Source organism: Oryx dammah, unplaced genomic scaffold, assembly GCF_014754425.2.
Source record: "Oryx dammah isolate SB20612 unplaced genomic scaffold, SCBI_Odam_1.1 HiC_scaffold_18, whole genome shotgun sequence".
Classification (NCBI taxonomy): Eukaryota; Metazoa; Chordata; class Mammalia; order Artiodactyla; family Bovidae; genus Oryx; species Oryx dammah.
The window spans coordinates 111,048,701-111,064,509 of record NW_024070202.1 but is presented as its reverse complement, the minus strand read 5'-3'; the positions used below and the strand labels follow the sequence as shown (position 1 = coordinate 111,064,509).

The window sequence follows — 15,809 nt, the reverse complement described above, 5'->3', positions numbered from 1 at the left end:
GGGGCCCTCATTTCCCAGCTATCTACCTGCATGGATGAGCTCTCACTCCCGTTAGGTCCTGTTCAAATATTATCTTGTCAGTGATTATTTCTGTGACTTCCTTATCAAAAGCACAATTTACCTACTGCCTTCCCTTGGCCAGGCACCCCCCAGCCCCACTCCTTTTTGGCTTTGTTTTCCCCCCCATGATAGTTCTTTACATACAACATACTACAGAGAGCACTTCATTTATTTATTGTCTGTCTTCTTCCATTCAAAAGTAAGTTCCATAAGAATAAGAACTTTTGCTGATATCCTTTTAAAAAAAATATTTCATTATTTATTTGGCTGTGCCAGGTCTGAGTTACAGCATGTGGGATCTAGTTTGCTGACCAGGATCAAACCTGGACCCCTGCATTGGGAGATTGGAGTGTTAGCCAGTGGCCCACAAGGGAAATCCCTGTTTATATTCTTTGTGACTTAATTCCCAATGTCTAGAATAATGTCTGACACACAGTGTGTGTGTTAGTTGCTCAGTCATGTCTGACTCTTTGCAACCCTATGGACTGTAGCCCTCCAGGCTCCTCTGTCCATGGGATTTTCCAGGCACGAATACTGGAGTGGGTTGCCATTTCCTTCTCCACACAGTAGGTGCTGAATAAATACTCATTGAGTGAAAGAATCATGGTTTCCCTGCTTCTTCTTCTTTCCCATGTTTTCTTTGCAGAGTAATCTTTTCAAAATGCATAATTAATTAGTTGTATGGTTCACACAAAGCTCTTCAAATGTTCCAGTTGCTTACAGGATAAAGACATACATTTTTAATATAGCTGATGATGTCCTATCTGAAAGGTTGCCAGTTACTTTGTTTTCAAATCAAGTCAGTTACCCTTTCACTGTTTACATTCAAGCTACCTTGCACTTGGCTTATTCCCTAGAAAATACAACTCTTCTTCCTTCCTCAGGACCTTTGAACATGCCACTCCTTTTTCCTGAGCTGCTTCTCTCCCCACCACTCAGGGATTTTACCCTATTTTTTCTTTACTGTAATAGCATTATAAATAACCTATTGTTTGGCAGTGAAGGAGATGGTTAGGAAAGTTGTTTGGCTCTATGCAGGAAAAAACAAGTCGACTGTCTTCAGTTTTTATTTTCCACTTTACTTCTGGTGTTTTAACTTTGTGTGATCACAGCCAGCTTTCTTTCTTTCTTTCTTTTACTGGTGACATTTATTTTTAAATTTTTAATTGGAGGATAATTGCTTTACAATGTTGTATTGATTTCTGCCATATTTCAACATGAATCAGCCACAGGTATACATATGTCCAACCCTCCCTCCCCCCTCCACCCCACCCCACTCTAGGTTGTCACAGGGCACTGGGTTGAGCTCACTGTGTTATACAGCAAATAGTAGCGTCTATTTTATATATAGTAGTGTGTATGTTCGGAGAAGGCACTGGCACCCCACTCCAGCACTCTTGCCTGGAAAACCCCAAGGACGGAGAAGCCTGGTGGGCTGCAGTTCATGGAGTCGAGAAGAGTCGAACACGACCAAGCGGCTTCACTTTCACTTTTCAGTTTCATGCATTGGAGAAGGAAATGGCAACCCACTCCAGTGTTCTTGCCTGGAGAATCCCAGGGACGGGGGAGCCTGGTGGGCTGCCATCTATGGGGTTGTGCAGAGTTGGGCACAACTGAAGCGGCGGCGGCGGCAGCAGCAGCAGCAGCAGCAGCAGCGGCGGCAGCAGCAGGAGCAGCGGTATATATGTTTCAATGCTACGCTCTCAGTTCACCCCACCCTCTCCTTCCCCTGCTGTGTCCACAAGCCTGTTCTCTATATCTGCATCTCTACTTCTGCCATGAAAATAGGTTCATCAGTACCATTCTTTAGACTCCATATATATATATATATATATCTCCAGTTTTAAATATATATAGCTGTATTCATTCATCATTTAAACATTCATTTCTTTAGAGTATACTTATTTAGTGCCCTGTGCAAAGCACCATGGAACCAAGTTTTAAACATCCAGAAGTGGACTGCCTGGCTGGTGTGGAGTCCACTTCTAACACAGACACCCACCTCTAATCCCTAGTACAGTCCAGGTCATGCCTGATCTGGGGATACAAAGAGAAGTAAGAGAGGGCTCTGCCTTTGAGGCTAAAAGTCAGAGGAACCAGTAATTATGCCCCCCCCCAAAAAAAAAACCAAACACACACACAAAACAACAAAACTCTGGACATTTTTTTCCCCTACTGTCTCTTTGTCATTGATCCCTTTATGTTTTCCAGCTCATTAAAATCAGTATTAAGTTGTTTTCATTATTTTCTCCCTTTTCTGGCTTTCTTGGACTTTGTAAAAATGATTTAAAATTTCTCTAAGTGCTTTGCTTAATGGCATTGGAAACGATTTGCTTTGAGGAAAAAGATGAGTTAGACTTTAAAATTTATATATAGTGAACATCTATAAACAGGAATGGCAATATTCTGGAATAATAAAATTTAAATAATATATTTATTTCTTTCAAATAATAGCACAAGAGAACCATTAAATGATGGGAAGGAGAATATTAATATTTGTTCATTAAAATAAAATATTATTAAGATGGAGAGACACTTCACGTCCTGCAGCTCACGTTTCTCTCTCAAGTGAATTAAAGCAGTTATAAGGGAATGCTCTTTTATTGGCTGCAGCAAATAATGAGCTTAACAGATTTATTCTCCCCTGGCCATCGTCACTGCCATCAGCAAACCCTCACAGGGCACCTGCTGTAGGCAAGAGACGGCGTGCCGGGCCTTTCGTCTCTCGGGGAAGACAGGGCGCATGTGTAACGGAGACAGGCAACCACCCAGAGCACTGAGAGCCAAACAAACGGCACCAGCAGTAAGCCCGATCGGCGCCGAAAGGAAGGAGCCGCCACTGCAAGGAGGCGAGGCTTGATCTGAGTCCAGAATGAAAGGCAGGCAGGAAGCCACAGAGGAAGACGGAGCTTTTCCAGGCAAGGGAAACGGAGTGGGCACCTGGGCAGACATCCTTGGGGTGCTTGGGGAGTAGAGAGTTCCCAGAAAAGGAAGTGTAGGGATGTGCGGCCTCAACATGTGGGAAACTGTAGATTCAATCAGCGGGCCCTGGATAACTATTGCTACCACATGTGCACGCACGCGTGCATGCACACACACACACGTGTGTGTGTATTATTGTTGTTCAGTGGTTAAGTCGTGTCCAACTCTTTGCGACCCCATGGACTACAGCACGCAAGGCTTGCCTGCCCTTCACTGTCTCCTGGAGTTTGCTCAAACTCAAGCTGGTGATTACCATCCAATTGTCTCATCCTCTGTTGTCCCCTCTCCTCCTGCCCGCAGTCTTTCTGAGCATCAGGGTCTTTTTCCAGTGAGTCAGTTCTTCACATCCGGTGGCCAAATATGGGAGCGTCAGCTTTAGCATCAGTCCTTCCGGTGAGCATTCAGGGTTGATTTCCCTTAGGTTCTACTATGCCCATGTGTATACAGTGCCTTACACTCAATAACTCATTTGACTTTCACAGCACTGCCCTGGGGGAGTCACAGATGAGGAAACCGGGGCTCGGTGTGGCTCGTGACTGCTCCCGACCCCACAGTCTGCAAACACAGGAGCAGAATTAAAATCCGGAATTCTGGTTCTGCACCCTGAGCTCTCACCCAGGAGCCTGGTGGGTCCTGATGGAAGGTGGTGGGACTGGGGACCCCTCCTGCGGCTCCTGGCTGTTTGGTAGGGGTGCTGTGTGTGAAGGAAGACCTTTTCTGGCTGAGGAGGATGGGGTGACTGGGAGCAGAGTGATAGTGGGAACGGAGCCTCCTGGGCATGTGTTGAGGTGTACCTACCCCGAGGAGGGGCCCCGGGGTACCAGAAGCAGGCTCCCCTCCGGCCTCGGCAGACTTGCAGGAGGAGAGGGCAGCTGGAGTCCCTGGGCAGGTGGCCTCCCAAACACAACCTCATCCATCTGCCCAGGTGCCATTCACATACAACGTGCCATGGATGCCGTGACACGGGTCGGGAAGCACTGAATCAGAAGACCTTTGCCGGGAGGGTAGCAGTGGGGAAGCAAAGGAGGGGCCGCTTGGGAAGGACACGGTGAGAACAGGACCCACAGGACTCATTGGGAATAGACCCACAGGAGGGGGAAGGGCGGAGCGGTCATGATGACGCCAGGCTGTGTGTTCCGCGTCTGAGATGCGGCAGCACCATCAGAACCAAGCGGGTGGGGAAGTTCCAGGAGCGATGAGAACAATGCAGCTCCCAACATGTCAAGTTTGAGAGATGCCAGGGCATTTAGTTAAGACTTCTTATTTTGTTACTTTCTTTTGTGGATATTTTGGCTTAGTCCTTATTGATTTCTTTTTCCTGAATGAGTTCCTCAAATTTGTCTAGCTTCAAATCTCAATTCATAAAATATGCAGTATTTGGAGTGTGAAAAAGCCAATTTCCAGTAGCAATTGAGGATGGCCTTGCAACCCCTAAAGAGAAGTTGACTGTGTATACTTTGCAAATACCCTATGTGTTCTAGAGATCTCTGCAGCATAGAAAGAGCGCTGGAGAACTCTGGATCCAGGTTCAGGAACACCAGTTGGTTGTGCCTTCACTGGCCAAGTGTGCAAATCACTGAACCTCTCTGTACTCCACTCTGTCACCTGCAGGAAAAGGGTAGAATGGACTCTACCTTATAGAGTGTGTGCTCTCGGGAATTCATGCATGTGAAACACAGTACAGCTTCGGACTTCCTTACATGGGAGCCATTAATATGGAAACATTAGTCAAAGCCTTTGCACATGATGAATGACCATAAGCACACACGTGAGTGCTTGCAGGGGCTGGTGTAGGCTGTGGGGCAGGAGTTACTGGAGAGGGTTGGGACCAGATGGGAACGTGGTGGTAGCTTGAGGAGCAGACAGTACAGGATCTACTGGGGCGTGTTCATGACATTCTCGAAGAGCTAGAGCTGAGAGCCAGCCTCCCTGCCCACCAAGGAGAGCCTGGGATGTGAGGGTGGAGAACACCAGTGGATTAAACAGTGGTTTAATCTGATGCAGAAGAAAGAACGTGTGAAATCCTGGAGAGTGGGAATTGCACACTTTTCTGCTTCCTTACTTCCTGATTTTACTTACTATTTTTCTCTGATGAGAACAGTGGCGGTTGCTTATTAAAAGCATTTGACATATGTAAAAACTATTACCTGCAAGAAACAAGTCAACTATTGAAACAGAGATACTTTGTGCTCACAGCATTGTCTTTTTTTCTGTCCATCTTTCTATAGAGCTAAACCAATATTGGGGCTGCCCTTGTGGCTCAGATGGTTAAGAATCTGCCTGCAATGCGTGAGACCAGGGTTTTATTCCTGGGTTGGGAAGATCCTTTGGAGAAGGGCATGACAACCCATTCCAGTATTCTTGTCTGGAAAGTTCCATGGACAGAGGAGCCTGGCTGATATTGTACAGTCAAGGCTTTTTCATGCCTTTTTTTTTTTTTCCATGTCTTTACTTACTCTTCACAAATATTTTCCTTAATGGATACATAGTATCCCATAAACAGTGACTCCCTTTGACTAATCATTTTACTAAAATTGATCTAGGTCCTCACCAGTTCTTACTATCATAAATAACATTATAAGCTATGATGAACATCTTTATGCTGAATCTTTGTCTGATTTTTGGCTTATTTCTTCAGAATTAATTTCTGAAAGGCAAAATCCTAAGGAACTTCCCCCCCCCACCCCCATCTATCTTTCAAACCTAGTGGCTCAGCTGCTAAAGAATCTGCCTGCAATGTGGGACACTTGGGTTCGATTCCTGGGTTGGGAAGATCCCCTGGAGAAGGGAACAGCTACCCACTCCAGTATTCTGGCCTGGAGAATTCCATGGACTGTATAGTCCTCAGGGTTGCAAAGAGTCAGACAGGACTGAGTGACTTTCACTTTCAAGCTGAACTGGGTTAATAAGAATCATTATTAGATCCCATGGAAGAAAAATCTTGGTATTTAAGATGCTATGACCTTGGAAGCTGTCCAGGGAGGCTGCAGAGCTTTCCTCACCAAAGAGCAAGACCACAGAGAGGCAGCCTCCATGTCTACAACTTGTTCAGTGTCCCTGGGAAATGAGAGACACGTGCTCCTTGACACACCTGAACATTTTCGTTTGTAAGAGAGAGATCGTAAAGCTTCAAGGGTCTTAGAGCTCCTGTTTTCAGAGAGGAAATGGGCTCCTGGGGGTTTGGTGTGTATGTGCCTTACAACCGCTTAGCTGTCTCCTAGAGACCGACCACAGGCTCATTTGTCGCCCGACACTGAACGCCAGCAGGCTAGGGATCCTGGCCCTTACCGGTGGGTTTGACGAGCGCCGCCAGGAAGTCGGTGGTGAAGGCGCTGACGTAGAGAAGGACGCAGGGCGCCTTGGTGGTGCTGAAGCTGAAGCGGATCTCCTCGCCCGCCAGGTCCGGGGCTCCGTTCTGCGGGTCCGGAGAGTTCTCCGATCTGCTGCCCGGATCCCGGGCCCCGATCCCGGGTGCCTGGAAGTTATACCGCAGCCACATTCCCTCTTCAAAAAACGCACCCACGTCTGTCGAAAAGGAAAGAGGAAATGGCAAGATGAGGAGTTGAATGGCGACACCGCCTGCAACTTAACCTAGGCAGACGGTGAGCTCTGCGTGGCCAGGACGGCCGTTCCTGGAGGGTGGAGACTCCAGGACGGCGATCAGACCGGGAAAATGTCTAAGCAGGCGGATGTTATTTCATCAACAGGAACACGCCGCCAAAATAGAAAAAGGACATAACAGAGTATAGCAATCTGTCACCTTAAAACTGAAGTAGTAACATTAAGAGATGTAAATCACACCAGGAGAAAAAATACTTCACATTTAGTACTCAGACTAAATAACTAATTTAGGTTGAAGAGTGATGCTGAGAATAAATTGGAGCTGGGTTCAGTCCCTGGGTCAGAAAGATCCCCTGCAGAAGGAAATGGCAACCCATTCTGCTACTCTTGTCTGGAGAATCCCAGGGACAGAGGAGCCTGGTGGGCTATGGTCCATAAGGTCACAAAGAATCGGACATAACTGAGCAACTAACACTTTCACACTTTTACTACTTTATTGTTAGGGAACTGTTGACCAAAACCACCTGCCTTGGCTGCCAGGCGCACCTGCCCGAGTTGTCTCACAACAGGAGGTCCCCATATGGAACACCTGTGCTGCCCCTGAAAACTAACCAGGCGAATTTGGTGGGGGGTGGGGGGTGGGGGGTGGGGGGTGGGCGAAAGAGGGAGGAGGCAAGCAGCCTCTCAGAGTCCTTCTTGCTGGAATCCACCTTGGCTGAGCAATGCACACGCCACCAGGAAAGGCTCTCAGTCAGAACAAATATGGACCAAGCAAGATGGCTGGCAGGAGACAACCTGGGATTTCACCCCGTGACCGTATTACCTGAGACCGCAGGCCACGTGGCAGAGCAGTCCTCCCGCGTTCCCTGACCCTGCTTCTCTCTGCTCAGGCCCCTTCCCAGTAAGGTCTGTTTTGTTGGTACGTGTGTCTCGTTGGACAGTTCATTTCCAAGTGTTCGATGACAGCCCACTCTCTGGCCCCGGAAGGGGTCCCCGTTCCTGTAGCAGTATCACACGCACCACTAATTCAAAGTGTTCATGGGCAGAGATGGGAGTTGCTTTGGAGGTTCACTCAGGAAAGTCCTGGAACCCTGATGACACCCTGGGAGGCTTTGGGTATCATGTTCAAAACCACAAGACCTGAAATTACAGGGAACTGGGTTCATATCCGGTGCTGCCATTAATTGCTTATTATGGCTTTAGGAAAAGTCATTTAGCCAGCTTCTCTAGGCCTCAGTATTTTATATGTGAAAATGTTAGTTGCTCAGTCGTGTCCAACTCTTTGCAACCCCATGGACTATAGCTTGCCAGGCTCCTCTGTCCATGGAATTCTCCAGACAAGAATACTGGAGTGGGTAGCCATTCCCTTCAAGCCCGAGTCTCCTTCATTGCAGGCAGATTCTTTATGTCTGAGCAACTAGGGGAGCCCTTTATATGTGAAAGGGAGGTAATAACAGAGAGAATTACAAAAGGTAAAGTAATTAGGACCTAATAAATAGTACCTATTATTATTATTATTAAGAAATTAGAAGAAAGGTCACTCATCCTTCACCAGTTTTTTTCTGTGACCTAATCAATGCTAATTGGTTTTTACACATTTCCTGGCAGACAAGCTTCTGCTGTAGTTTTCCCTAGTATTTACTTCCCCATGTTCTAAAACCACCTCCTAACTCCTGTGAAAGGTTAGGGCCCGCCAGCAAGACTTGCTTGTCTTCACAGGCACTGTTTCACCGCTCACCCTCGTGTGCCCTTTAAAAGCACTTCCCACACTTCCTTACCCGTGGAACCCGTTATTCTTGTTAAAGACTCGACATCTGACTAAATGAACACTCGCGGTTTAGTTGCTCAGTCTTGTCCAACTCTTTGTGACCCCATGGACTGTAGCCCACTGGGCTCCTCTTGTCCATGGGGTTTCCCAGACAAGCGTACTGGAGCAGGTAAGCATTTCCTTCTCCAGGGAATCTTCCCAAACCAGGGATCGAACCTGGGTCTCCTGCATTATAGGTGGAATACTATACAGAAAGTATTTTGTGAAACTGCTCTACATTATAATTAAAAGGAGGGGACCCATTTTAAAAGGATTCTTTCCTCTGGGAATCTGGAAGTTCAGGGTCGTGAAAGAAGCCTGGTACAGAGAGAGTTTACATGGTGCAGTAATTACACAGTGATTGTGGGTGAACTTGGGCTTTGCTGCTACCCAGCCGTGTTAACTTGGTCAGCGGCTTGAAACACTCTAACGCTCCGTTTCCTCTTCTGGAATCTGGGGCTTCGTAGGTTGTTGGAGGGTTAAAGAACCCATGGACGACACTTAGCCTAGTGCCTGGAATATATGACAGAGATCCAATAAGGTTACTCAGTCATTTTACAAAGACAGGTTACCGATGAGGCCCACGTGGGGTCTCACTGATAAGATGGCTCATTATGTTGACCTCGCAAACAAAGAATAAAATCACAGGGATCCTTGAGACTGACCAAATTGCCCAAATGACATTCTGTTTTCTCACTGGCGCCTATCTCCTCAAAGCTGCAAGACCACCAGATTCCAGACATCCAGCTACATAACTATAGGACTCAACTACAGGCTAAAAATTATCCATCCCTTCAGAGAATTTTTCATTGGTGGGGTATAAGAAGGACCCCATCAGAAAGGGAGAAAGGGGTTCTTCTCAAGGGCCAGTCACCCTCTCTTTTCCCTCTAGTAAATTTCCCTTCTCTTTCCTGCCTGCCTGGTAAGCTCTCTATTTCTCTGACCTCATCTTAAAAAGTTACCAGTGTCTATTCAGGGCCACCTGATGCAAAGAACTGACTCACTGGAAAAGACCCTGATGCTGGGAAAGATCGAAGGTGGGAGGAGAAGGGGACGACAGAGGACGAGATGGTTGGATGGCATCACTGACTCAATGGCCATGAGTTTGAGTATACTCTGGGAGTTGGTGATGGACAGGGAGGCCTGGCGTGCTGCAGTCCATGGGGTCACAAAGAGTCGGACATCATTGAGCGACTGAACTGAACTGAACAGATTCAGGCCACAGATGACACCTGACCCCCACCTCACCCGGCTGCACACTTATAATACCCCCCAGCACTGCTGCAGGGCGTGCCTCATCCTCTTCTCCTGAGCCGCGGTGCAGAGCTCCATTAACCACAAGCTTGGGCATTCCTGTTCTCCTGGCTCTCAAGGGCTTTTTGCAAAGGTCTGTCTGTGTCTGCGTGTACACGCCTGTGTGTGTGTGTGTGTGTGTGTGTAGGGAGGGTATTATTGGCATTTGGTGGGCGGGGGTGAAGCTTGCTGAATGTCTTGTGCGTGTGGGACCATCTTAGACAATCAAGAATTGTCCTGATCAAAATGCCAAGAGGTGTCTTTGCTGGGAAACACTGGATCTACAAATATTCGATCCACGGGGGTCGCTGCATGCCTCGCCGGATGCAGATGCGGCTAATGCTTCGACACCTTTGAAGAGCCCTCCGTTTAGTGGTGGGGGGCGGGGAGACACTGCGCCCCTTGTGAACACCGTGTGGTGAGAGTTCTGGGGTGAGAAGGGCTGCTGCTTCCTGCCTGGAGGCGCCTGCGCTGGCTCTTCTACTCTCAGCAAGTACCTACTGAGCCCTAGCCATGTGCCAGGCACCACGCTGCGTGCTGAGGTTACAATCCTTGCTCTCGAGGTGCTCTCTATCTAGAGGAGGATTTAGGCTAAGAGACATCACCAGAAGGCAGCGTGCTCAGCACAGGATCAGGCTGACATAGGAGGCACGTGGAACACGAGGGTTTCCAGCTTTGTTTCCAGGGCTCCAGGAAGACTCCCGGGTGTAAAGAACTTGAAAGAGCCAGAGGCTCTTCACCTTTGTAAAGGTGAAGAGGAAGATGAGCCCCTTTCTAGCTGAGGGTGCAGCATGCAAGAACCCTGGGGGATCGGAGAGCCTGCAACAGGAGCTTTGTGCTCCCATGTGAAATTCACACGAGCTTAGTTTTTTTTTCCTCTTTAACACTATTGCACTCACTAGGGTTAGGAATCCAAGACTCACCAGGCTTCCTACATTTCAGGCTGGGAGCTGGAGAAACAGTGAGAGAGACAGAGGCGCTCCTAACCTCCAGTCATTCAGATCCGGGCTGAACAGACGCACATTCCTAGGACCGGCTGATATGACGGGGCCCAGCATCTGGTGAGGGAGGGGAGCCAAGGGAGCTGTTTTGCCAGCAGAAAGGTTCAACCAGAAGATGCAGGGGCCAGCACCTAAGGACAGGTCTGGCAGGGCCACACAGGAGAGAAGAGGGAAGGGGGAGGGCTAGAGCCTCGAGGCCAGAGGGCTGGAACAGGCCAGGGTTGAGTGGACGGGGCTGATGCACAGGAAGAGACAAACGTTATCAGACTTGTGAAACCTGAGATCGAGGATCAAAGCACCTGGGCCTGGTGGTGGGGGAGGCGTTCAGAGGCTGAGGAGGCGGGCAAAGCCACGGAGACCTCAGGCGCCTGAATCACAGTGCAGCGCATCGCTGGCAAGAATCTAAGCTCCCCCATGTCAGACACTCCCCAGGTATCTTCTTCCCAGAGAGCGGGCAGCACTGGGTCCCTGACACATTCCTCAACAGGCCCGGGAGCCGGTTAAAATCCTGGTGCTCAGCCCCAGAATTTAGCTTGGAGAGTCTGACTTGGAGGGTTTCGAGAATCAGCATGGATAAGAGGCAATGCTCAGGGATATATTGCTCAGGGATACAGAGCTCAGGTCCCGGAGCTGAAAGGATGGTGTGCCTGGGTGGGGGTGGTGGTGAGAACTTAAAAGACTCCTCAGCTAAACTAGCGATGATCATTTCAAGGCAGATCATGAAGGGGAATGCGGCAACATAGGGATTTTGGATAAACAAACCAAAAATATGCCACCAAGAATACTTTCTGGAGTATTTTGGAGTCATCTTTAGGAAGCTTTATGAGTTCACATCTGTTTTGGAGGAAGGGTTACACCATGCTTACAAGAGCTGCTCTGAAACCATGTTCCTTGTAACCCGACTGTCAGAGCAGCTGGGGGGTGCTGAGAACCAGTTAGAGTTCCAAGTGGCAGATTTACAGCTATCATTTCATTGTTTCAGATCGTTTTAACGAAATGGCAAATCAGGGTACTGTGATTTCATTTAGGAAAATAATACACCCATCCTTTCTGAATGAATGATTAAAATTACACTAACTTCACACTCCCCAAATCACATCTTTTCCCCAATTAAATGATCAAAAAGTATTGATATAGAATGCTTGATTTAAGGGTTTATACTGATATGAGATTGTTTAATTTTTGCTACTCATGTTTTTGGATGGAAAAAAATGATAAATTTGGTGTCTAGTTATTCTAATATTCTTATGAAAGACTGATTGAATTATGCTTCTCAAATATTTGAAACACATTACCCCATCTGTAGGTTTAGGTTCATAAAGGTTATGGAGACCTTGAAGTAGACAAGTAATTCTGTCTTAACCATTTCTTGGCCCTCAAAACAGATCATATGTAAACTACCCTTGAATGTGGAAAGTACATCTGGAAATATTTAAAATAAAATCCACATCCATATACCCCAGAAAAATACCACGAAGGTTTTTTCCCCTCTGTCCAACCAAATCCTTGATGTTTACAGCAGGAAAAAAAACAAAACAAAACAAAAAAACAGCTAGCACCCAGCCCTCTTATTAAATCGTTTCTCATTTTTTCTCCTCCAAGTTCTATTCCTTTTGCCTTTTCTCTTAGGATAAGTTTTCCAACCTGTATTTTAAAAATAGATGTGACTTGTCTTGTTTTCTAATTTTCTCAGGAGGATCCTGAATTGAAAAAGTCCCCAGCTCTCTGATGGGTTCTTTTCGAAAAGTTTATTTCGAAGTCAGTAGCTTGCAACTTGGAACTATTTCCCCATAGAAACAACGTTTTCAGTGATGGTTTGCCAGGAGAGTCTACAAATGCTGAATCACTCTGGATGGATAATAAGAGATAATTGCAGAGAGCCACTGTGTATTAGGAATTAAAGCAGAAAGAACAGCAGCAACAAACGTTAGGGTGTACTGTGAATGTGAGAACCCCAGGGGCCCAGGTTCCCACAAAACTTTCATCTAACTGATCCAGGGGTGTGCTGGTAAAGGTTACACCGGCGGCTCTCCTGGGGGGAGCTCTGGTTTGGAGTTTGCCTGTTCCCATGGTGTAAACACACCCACTTTGGCTGACTGCGAGCTGCCACTACGACATCACCAACTCTGGAGCTGGGAAGAGACCTTCACAGTTGGTCTGCCTGCCGCTGTGAACTGCCTCCATCCACAGTCACTGACCCAGTCATTCCAGCAAAATAGCTTTTCTGAGTGCCCATATTGGCAGTTGTCTTAGCTTAGGCTGCTAGAGCAGATTACCATAATTGTGTGTCTTAAAGTACAGAAACAGAAATCTACCCTCACAGGTTTAGAGGTTATCAATCCAAGATCGACGTGCTGGCTGATTTTGTTCCTGGTGAGAGTTCTCCTGGCTTGTAGGTACAGTTTCTTGCCAAGTGCACACATGGGAGGGAGAGAGAAATCTAGCTCTCTGGTCTGTTCTTCTTAAGGCACTGACCCCATTATAAAGGCCCCACCCTCATGACCTCATCGAAGACTAATCATTGGCATCCCTCGGTAAAGTGGCACTAGCGGTAAAGAATACACCTGTCAATGCAGGAGACATAAGATACGGGTCGGGAAGATCCTCTGGAGTAGGAAATGGCAACCCATTCTAGTATTCTTGGCTGGAGAATCTCATGGACAGAGGAGCCTGGCAGGCTACAGTCCATGGGATCACAAAGAGTCAGACACGACTGAGCGACTGAGCAATGACTAACTCAAAATCCATGGAGGATTAACTCCAGGACCGCCCCCCTCCAATACCAAAATCCTTGGATGCTCAAGTCCTTTAAATAAAATGGCATTGTATTGGCATATTCCTGAATACTTTAAATCATCTCTAGATTACTTATAACACCTAATATAAATGCTGTATTTATATTATATATATATTATATATAAATGGTGGTGTGTTGATGGTGTACAGCAAACTCAAGTTTTGCTTTGTGGAGCTTTCTGGAATTTTTTTTCCCTAATATTTTTGATCCGTGTTTGGTTGAATCCATGAATGTGAAACCTACAGGCACAAATGGCTGACTGTACCACCCATGGCCCCAGCTCCAAAATCATGGCACCAGGGCTTAGAGCGTCACCATGTGAAACTGGGGGCAGGATGCATCCATTCAACCCATAAATGCCGGTTGCCTTCTTTTTATCTCCTGCTGCAAACAAACTTTAATATTTGCTTCCTCCTTTCTGCCTTCCAAAGCTCCCTTCTACCTTATCCCAGCTACCCCTGGAAAGCTCTGTCCAGCCTCTATAAAATTTAGGAGAAATTTCTGCAGAACAGACACTGCCTCCCCAGCTTCAGGGTCATTAAACTCTTTCATGGCTGAATTCCACTGCTCAGAATGATTGCTCTCATTAACTGTTTTTGAATTAATCATCAGGTAAGAAAATGAAATGAATTTTATGTAGCTCTGTTCCTGGAGACCTTGGCTGCCACCCCTCTGTGTGTATCGTGGTCCTGAATCAGGCCTGGTTCCTTCCAGGGAAATCTGCAAGGCCCAGCTCTGTTTAAACTTACTTTCTGTTCTGCTCCCAAGGCCCCACTATCCTGAAATACAACCAGTTTTTCTCTTGGCCCTATATTGGCAAAATCTGTTTTTTCTCTTCAAGTGTACCACTCTGAATTTCCCTCCGGAATTTTAAAAATTCTGTTTGTTTGATGTTTTCTTCATACCATAATCATTTTGGGCCAGCGACATTGGACCCAGATGGGTTAATGCTCACCTCTATTTATTCTGTCTCCCCAGGTGCATACCTGTCTGTTGTAGCCACTTTCCCACCATTCTTTCTAAAGGTCAGGTCACTGCCAGGTCAGTTTCTATGCGATAAGCTTCAAGTGTCTGAATCCATACAAAGGAGAAAAACGCCAAAGAAAAAATCTCCTACATTTAGCCTGACTGGCATGTGCTTCCCACGAGACAAAGGTGTAAAGTTTATTACTGGAAACACATCAATAAACTATATGGTCTATTAGTTGACTGTGTAGGAGCCGGGAGGCCATCTCACTTGGAGTTTAAGAGCCAACAGCACTGAACAACTCTACTAGTGTCTTAAATAGGAAGACAGTCTGCCTCCAGAATCTCCAGGGTCGTGCTCCTAAAACCCATAACAAGCGTTACTGGCATAAGTGGCAGTTAACAGGCTAGAATGCTTTTGGGAGATCGAGGGAGATGAAGATGCCACAGCAGCAAATTTCAGCTGAGACACGTGTATGGGATTAATGTGGTACAAGCAGAGGGCAGGAATCAAAAGGTTGTGGATTTTAGTCCTGGTATTGTCGCCATACTTGACTCTATGACCCAGGTCAGGAGAATCATTGAATTGCTGTGGACTTTAAAACATGCCCATCTTTAAGACTGAGCCCAAATTGATCCGGCTGGCACTCAGTCTTTTCCATATTTTCTTCAAATATTTATTAAGAGCTTTCTTTTAAGCCAGGCAGCTCTTTGAGATTTAATAGGCAGTAAGTGACACTTTGCCCTGCTTCATTCTGCATTCCAAGGCCAAATTTGCCTGTTACTCCAGGTGTTTCTTGACTTCCTACTTTTGCATTCCAGTCCTCTATAATGAAAAGGACATCTTTTTTGGGTGTTAGTTCTAAAAGGTCTTGTAGGTCTTCATAGAACTGTTCAACTTCAGCTTCTTCAACATAACTGGTTGGGGCATAGACTTGGATTACTGTGACATTGAATGGTTTGCCTTGGAAACGAACAGAGATCATTCTGTCATTTTTGAGATTGCATCCAAGTACTGCATTTCGGACTCTTTTGTTGACCATGATGGCTACTCCATTTCTTCTGAGGGATTCCTGCCCGCAGTAGTAGATATAATGGTCATCTGAGTTAAATTCACCCATTCCAGTCCATTTTAGTTCACTGATTCCTAGAATGTCTATGATCACTCTTGCCATCTCTTGTTTGACCACTTCCAATTTGCCTTGATTCATGGACCTGACGTTCCAGGTTCCTATGCAATATTGCTCTTTACAGCATCGGACCTTGCTTCTATCACCAGTCACATCCACAGCTGGGTATTGTTTTTGCTTTGGCTCCATCCCTTCATTCTTTCTGGAGTTAT

General features: G+C 46.5%; 1 protein-coding gene across 1 annotated transcript in view; it reads right to left on the bottom strand.

The window, feature by feature from the left end:
• CNTNAP2 (contactin associated protein 2) overlaps positions 1-15,809 on the bottom strand; it is a 1,413,967-nt gene that overhangs the window by 180,882 nt on the left and 1,217,276 nt on the right. Inside the window, exon 17 of the mRNA XM_040259921.1 lies at positions 6,331-6,567. Coding sequence (XP_040115855.1) covers positions 6,331-6,567 — 237 coding nt within the window. The remainder of the gene's footprint in view (positions 1-6,330; positions 6,568-15,809) is intronic.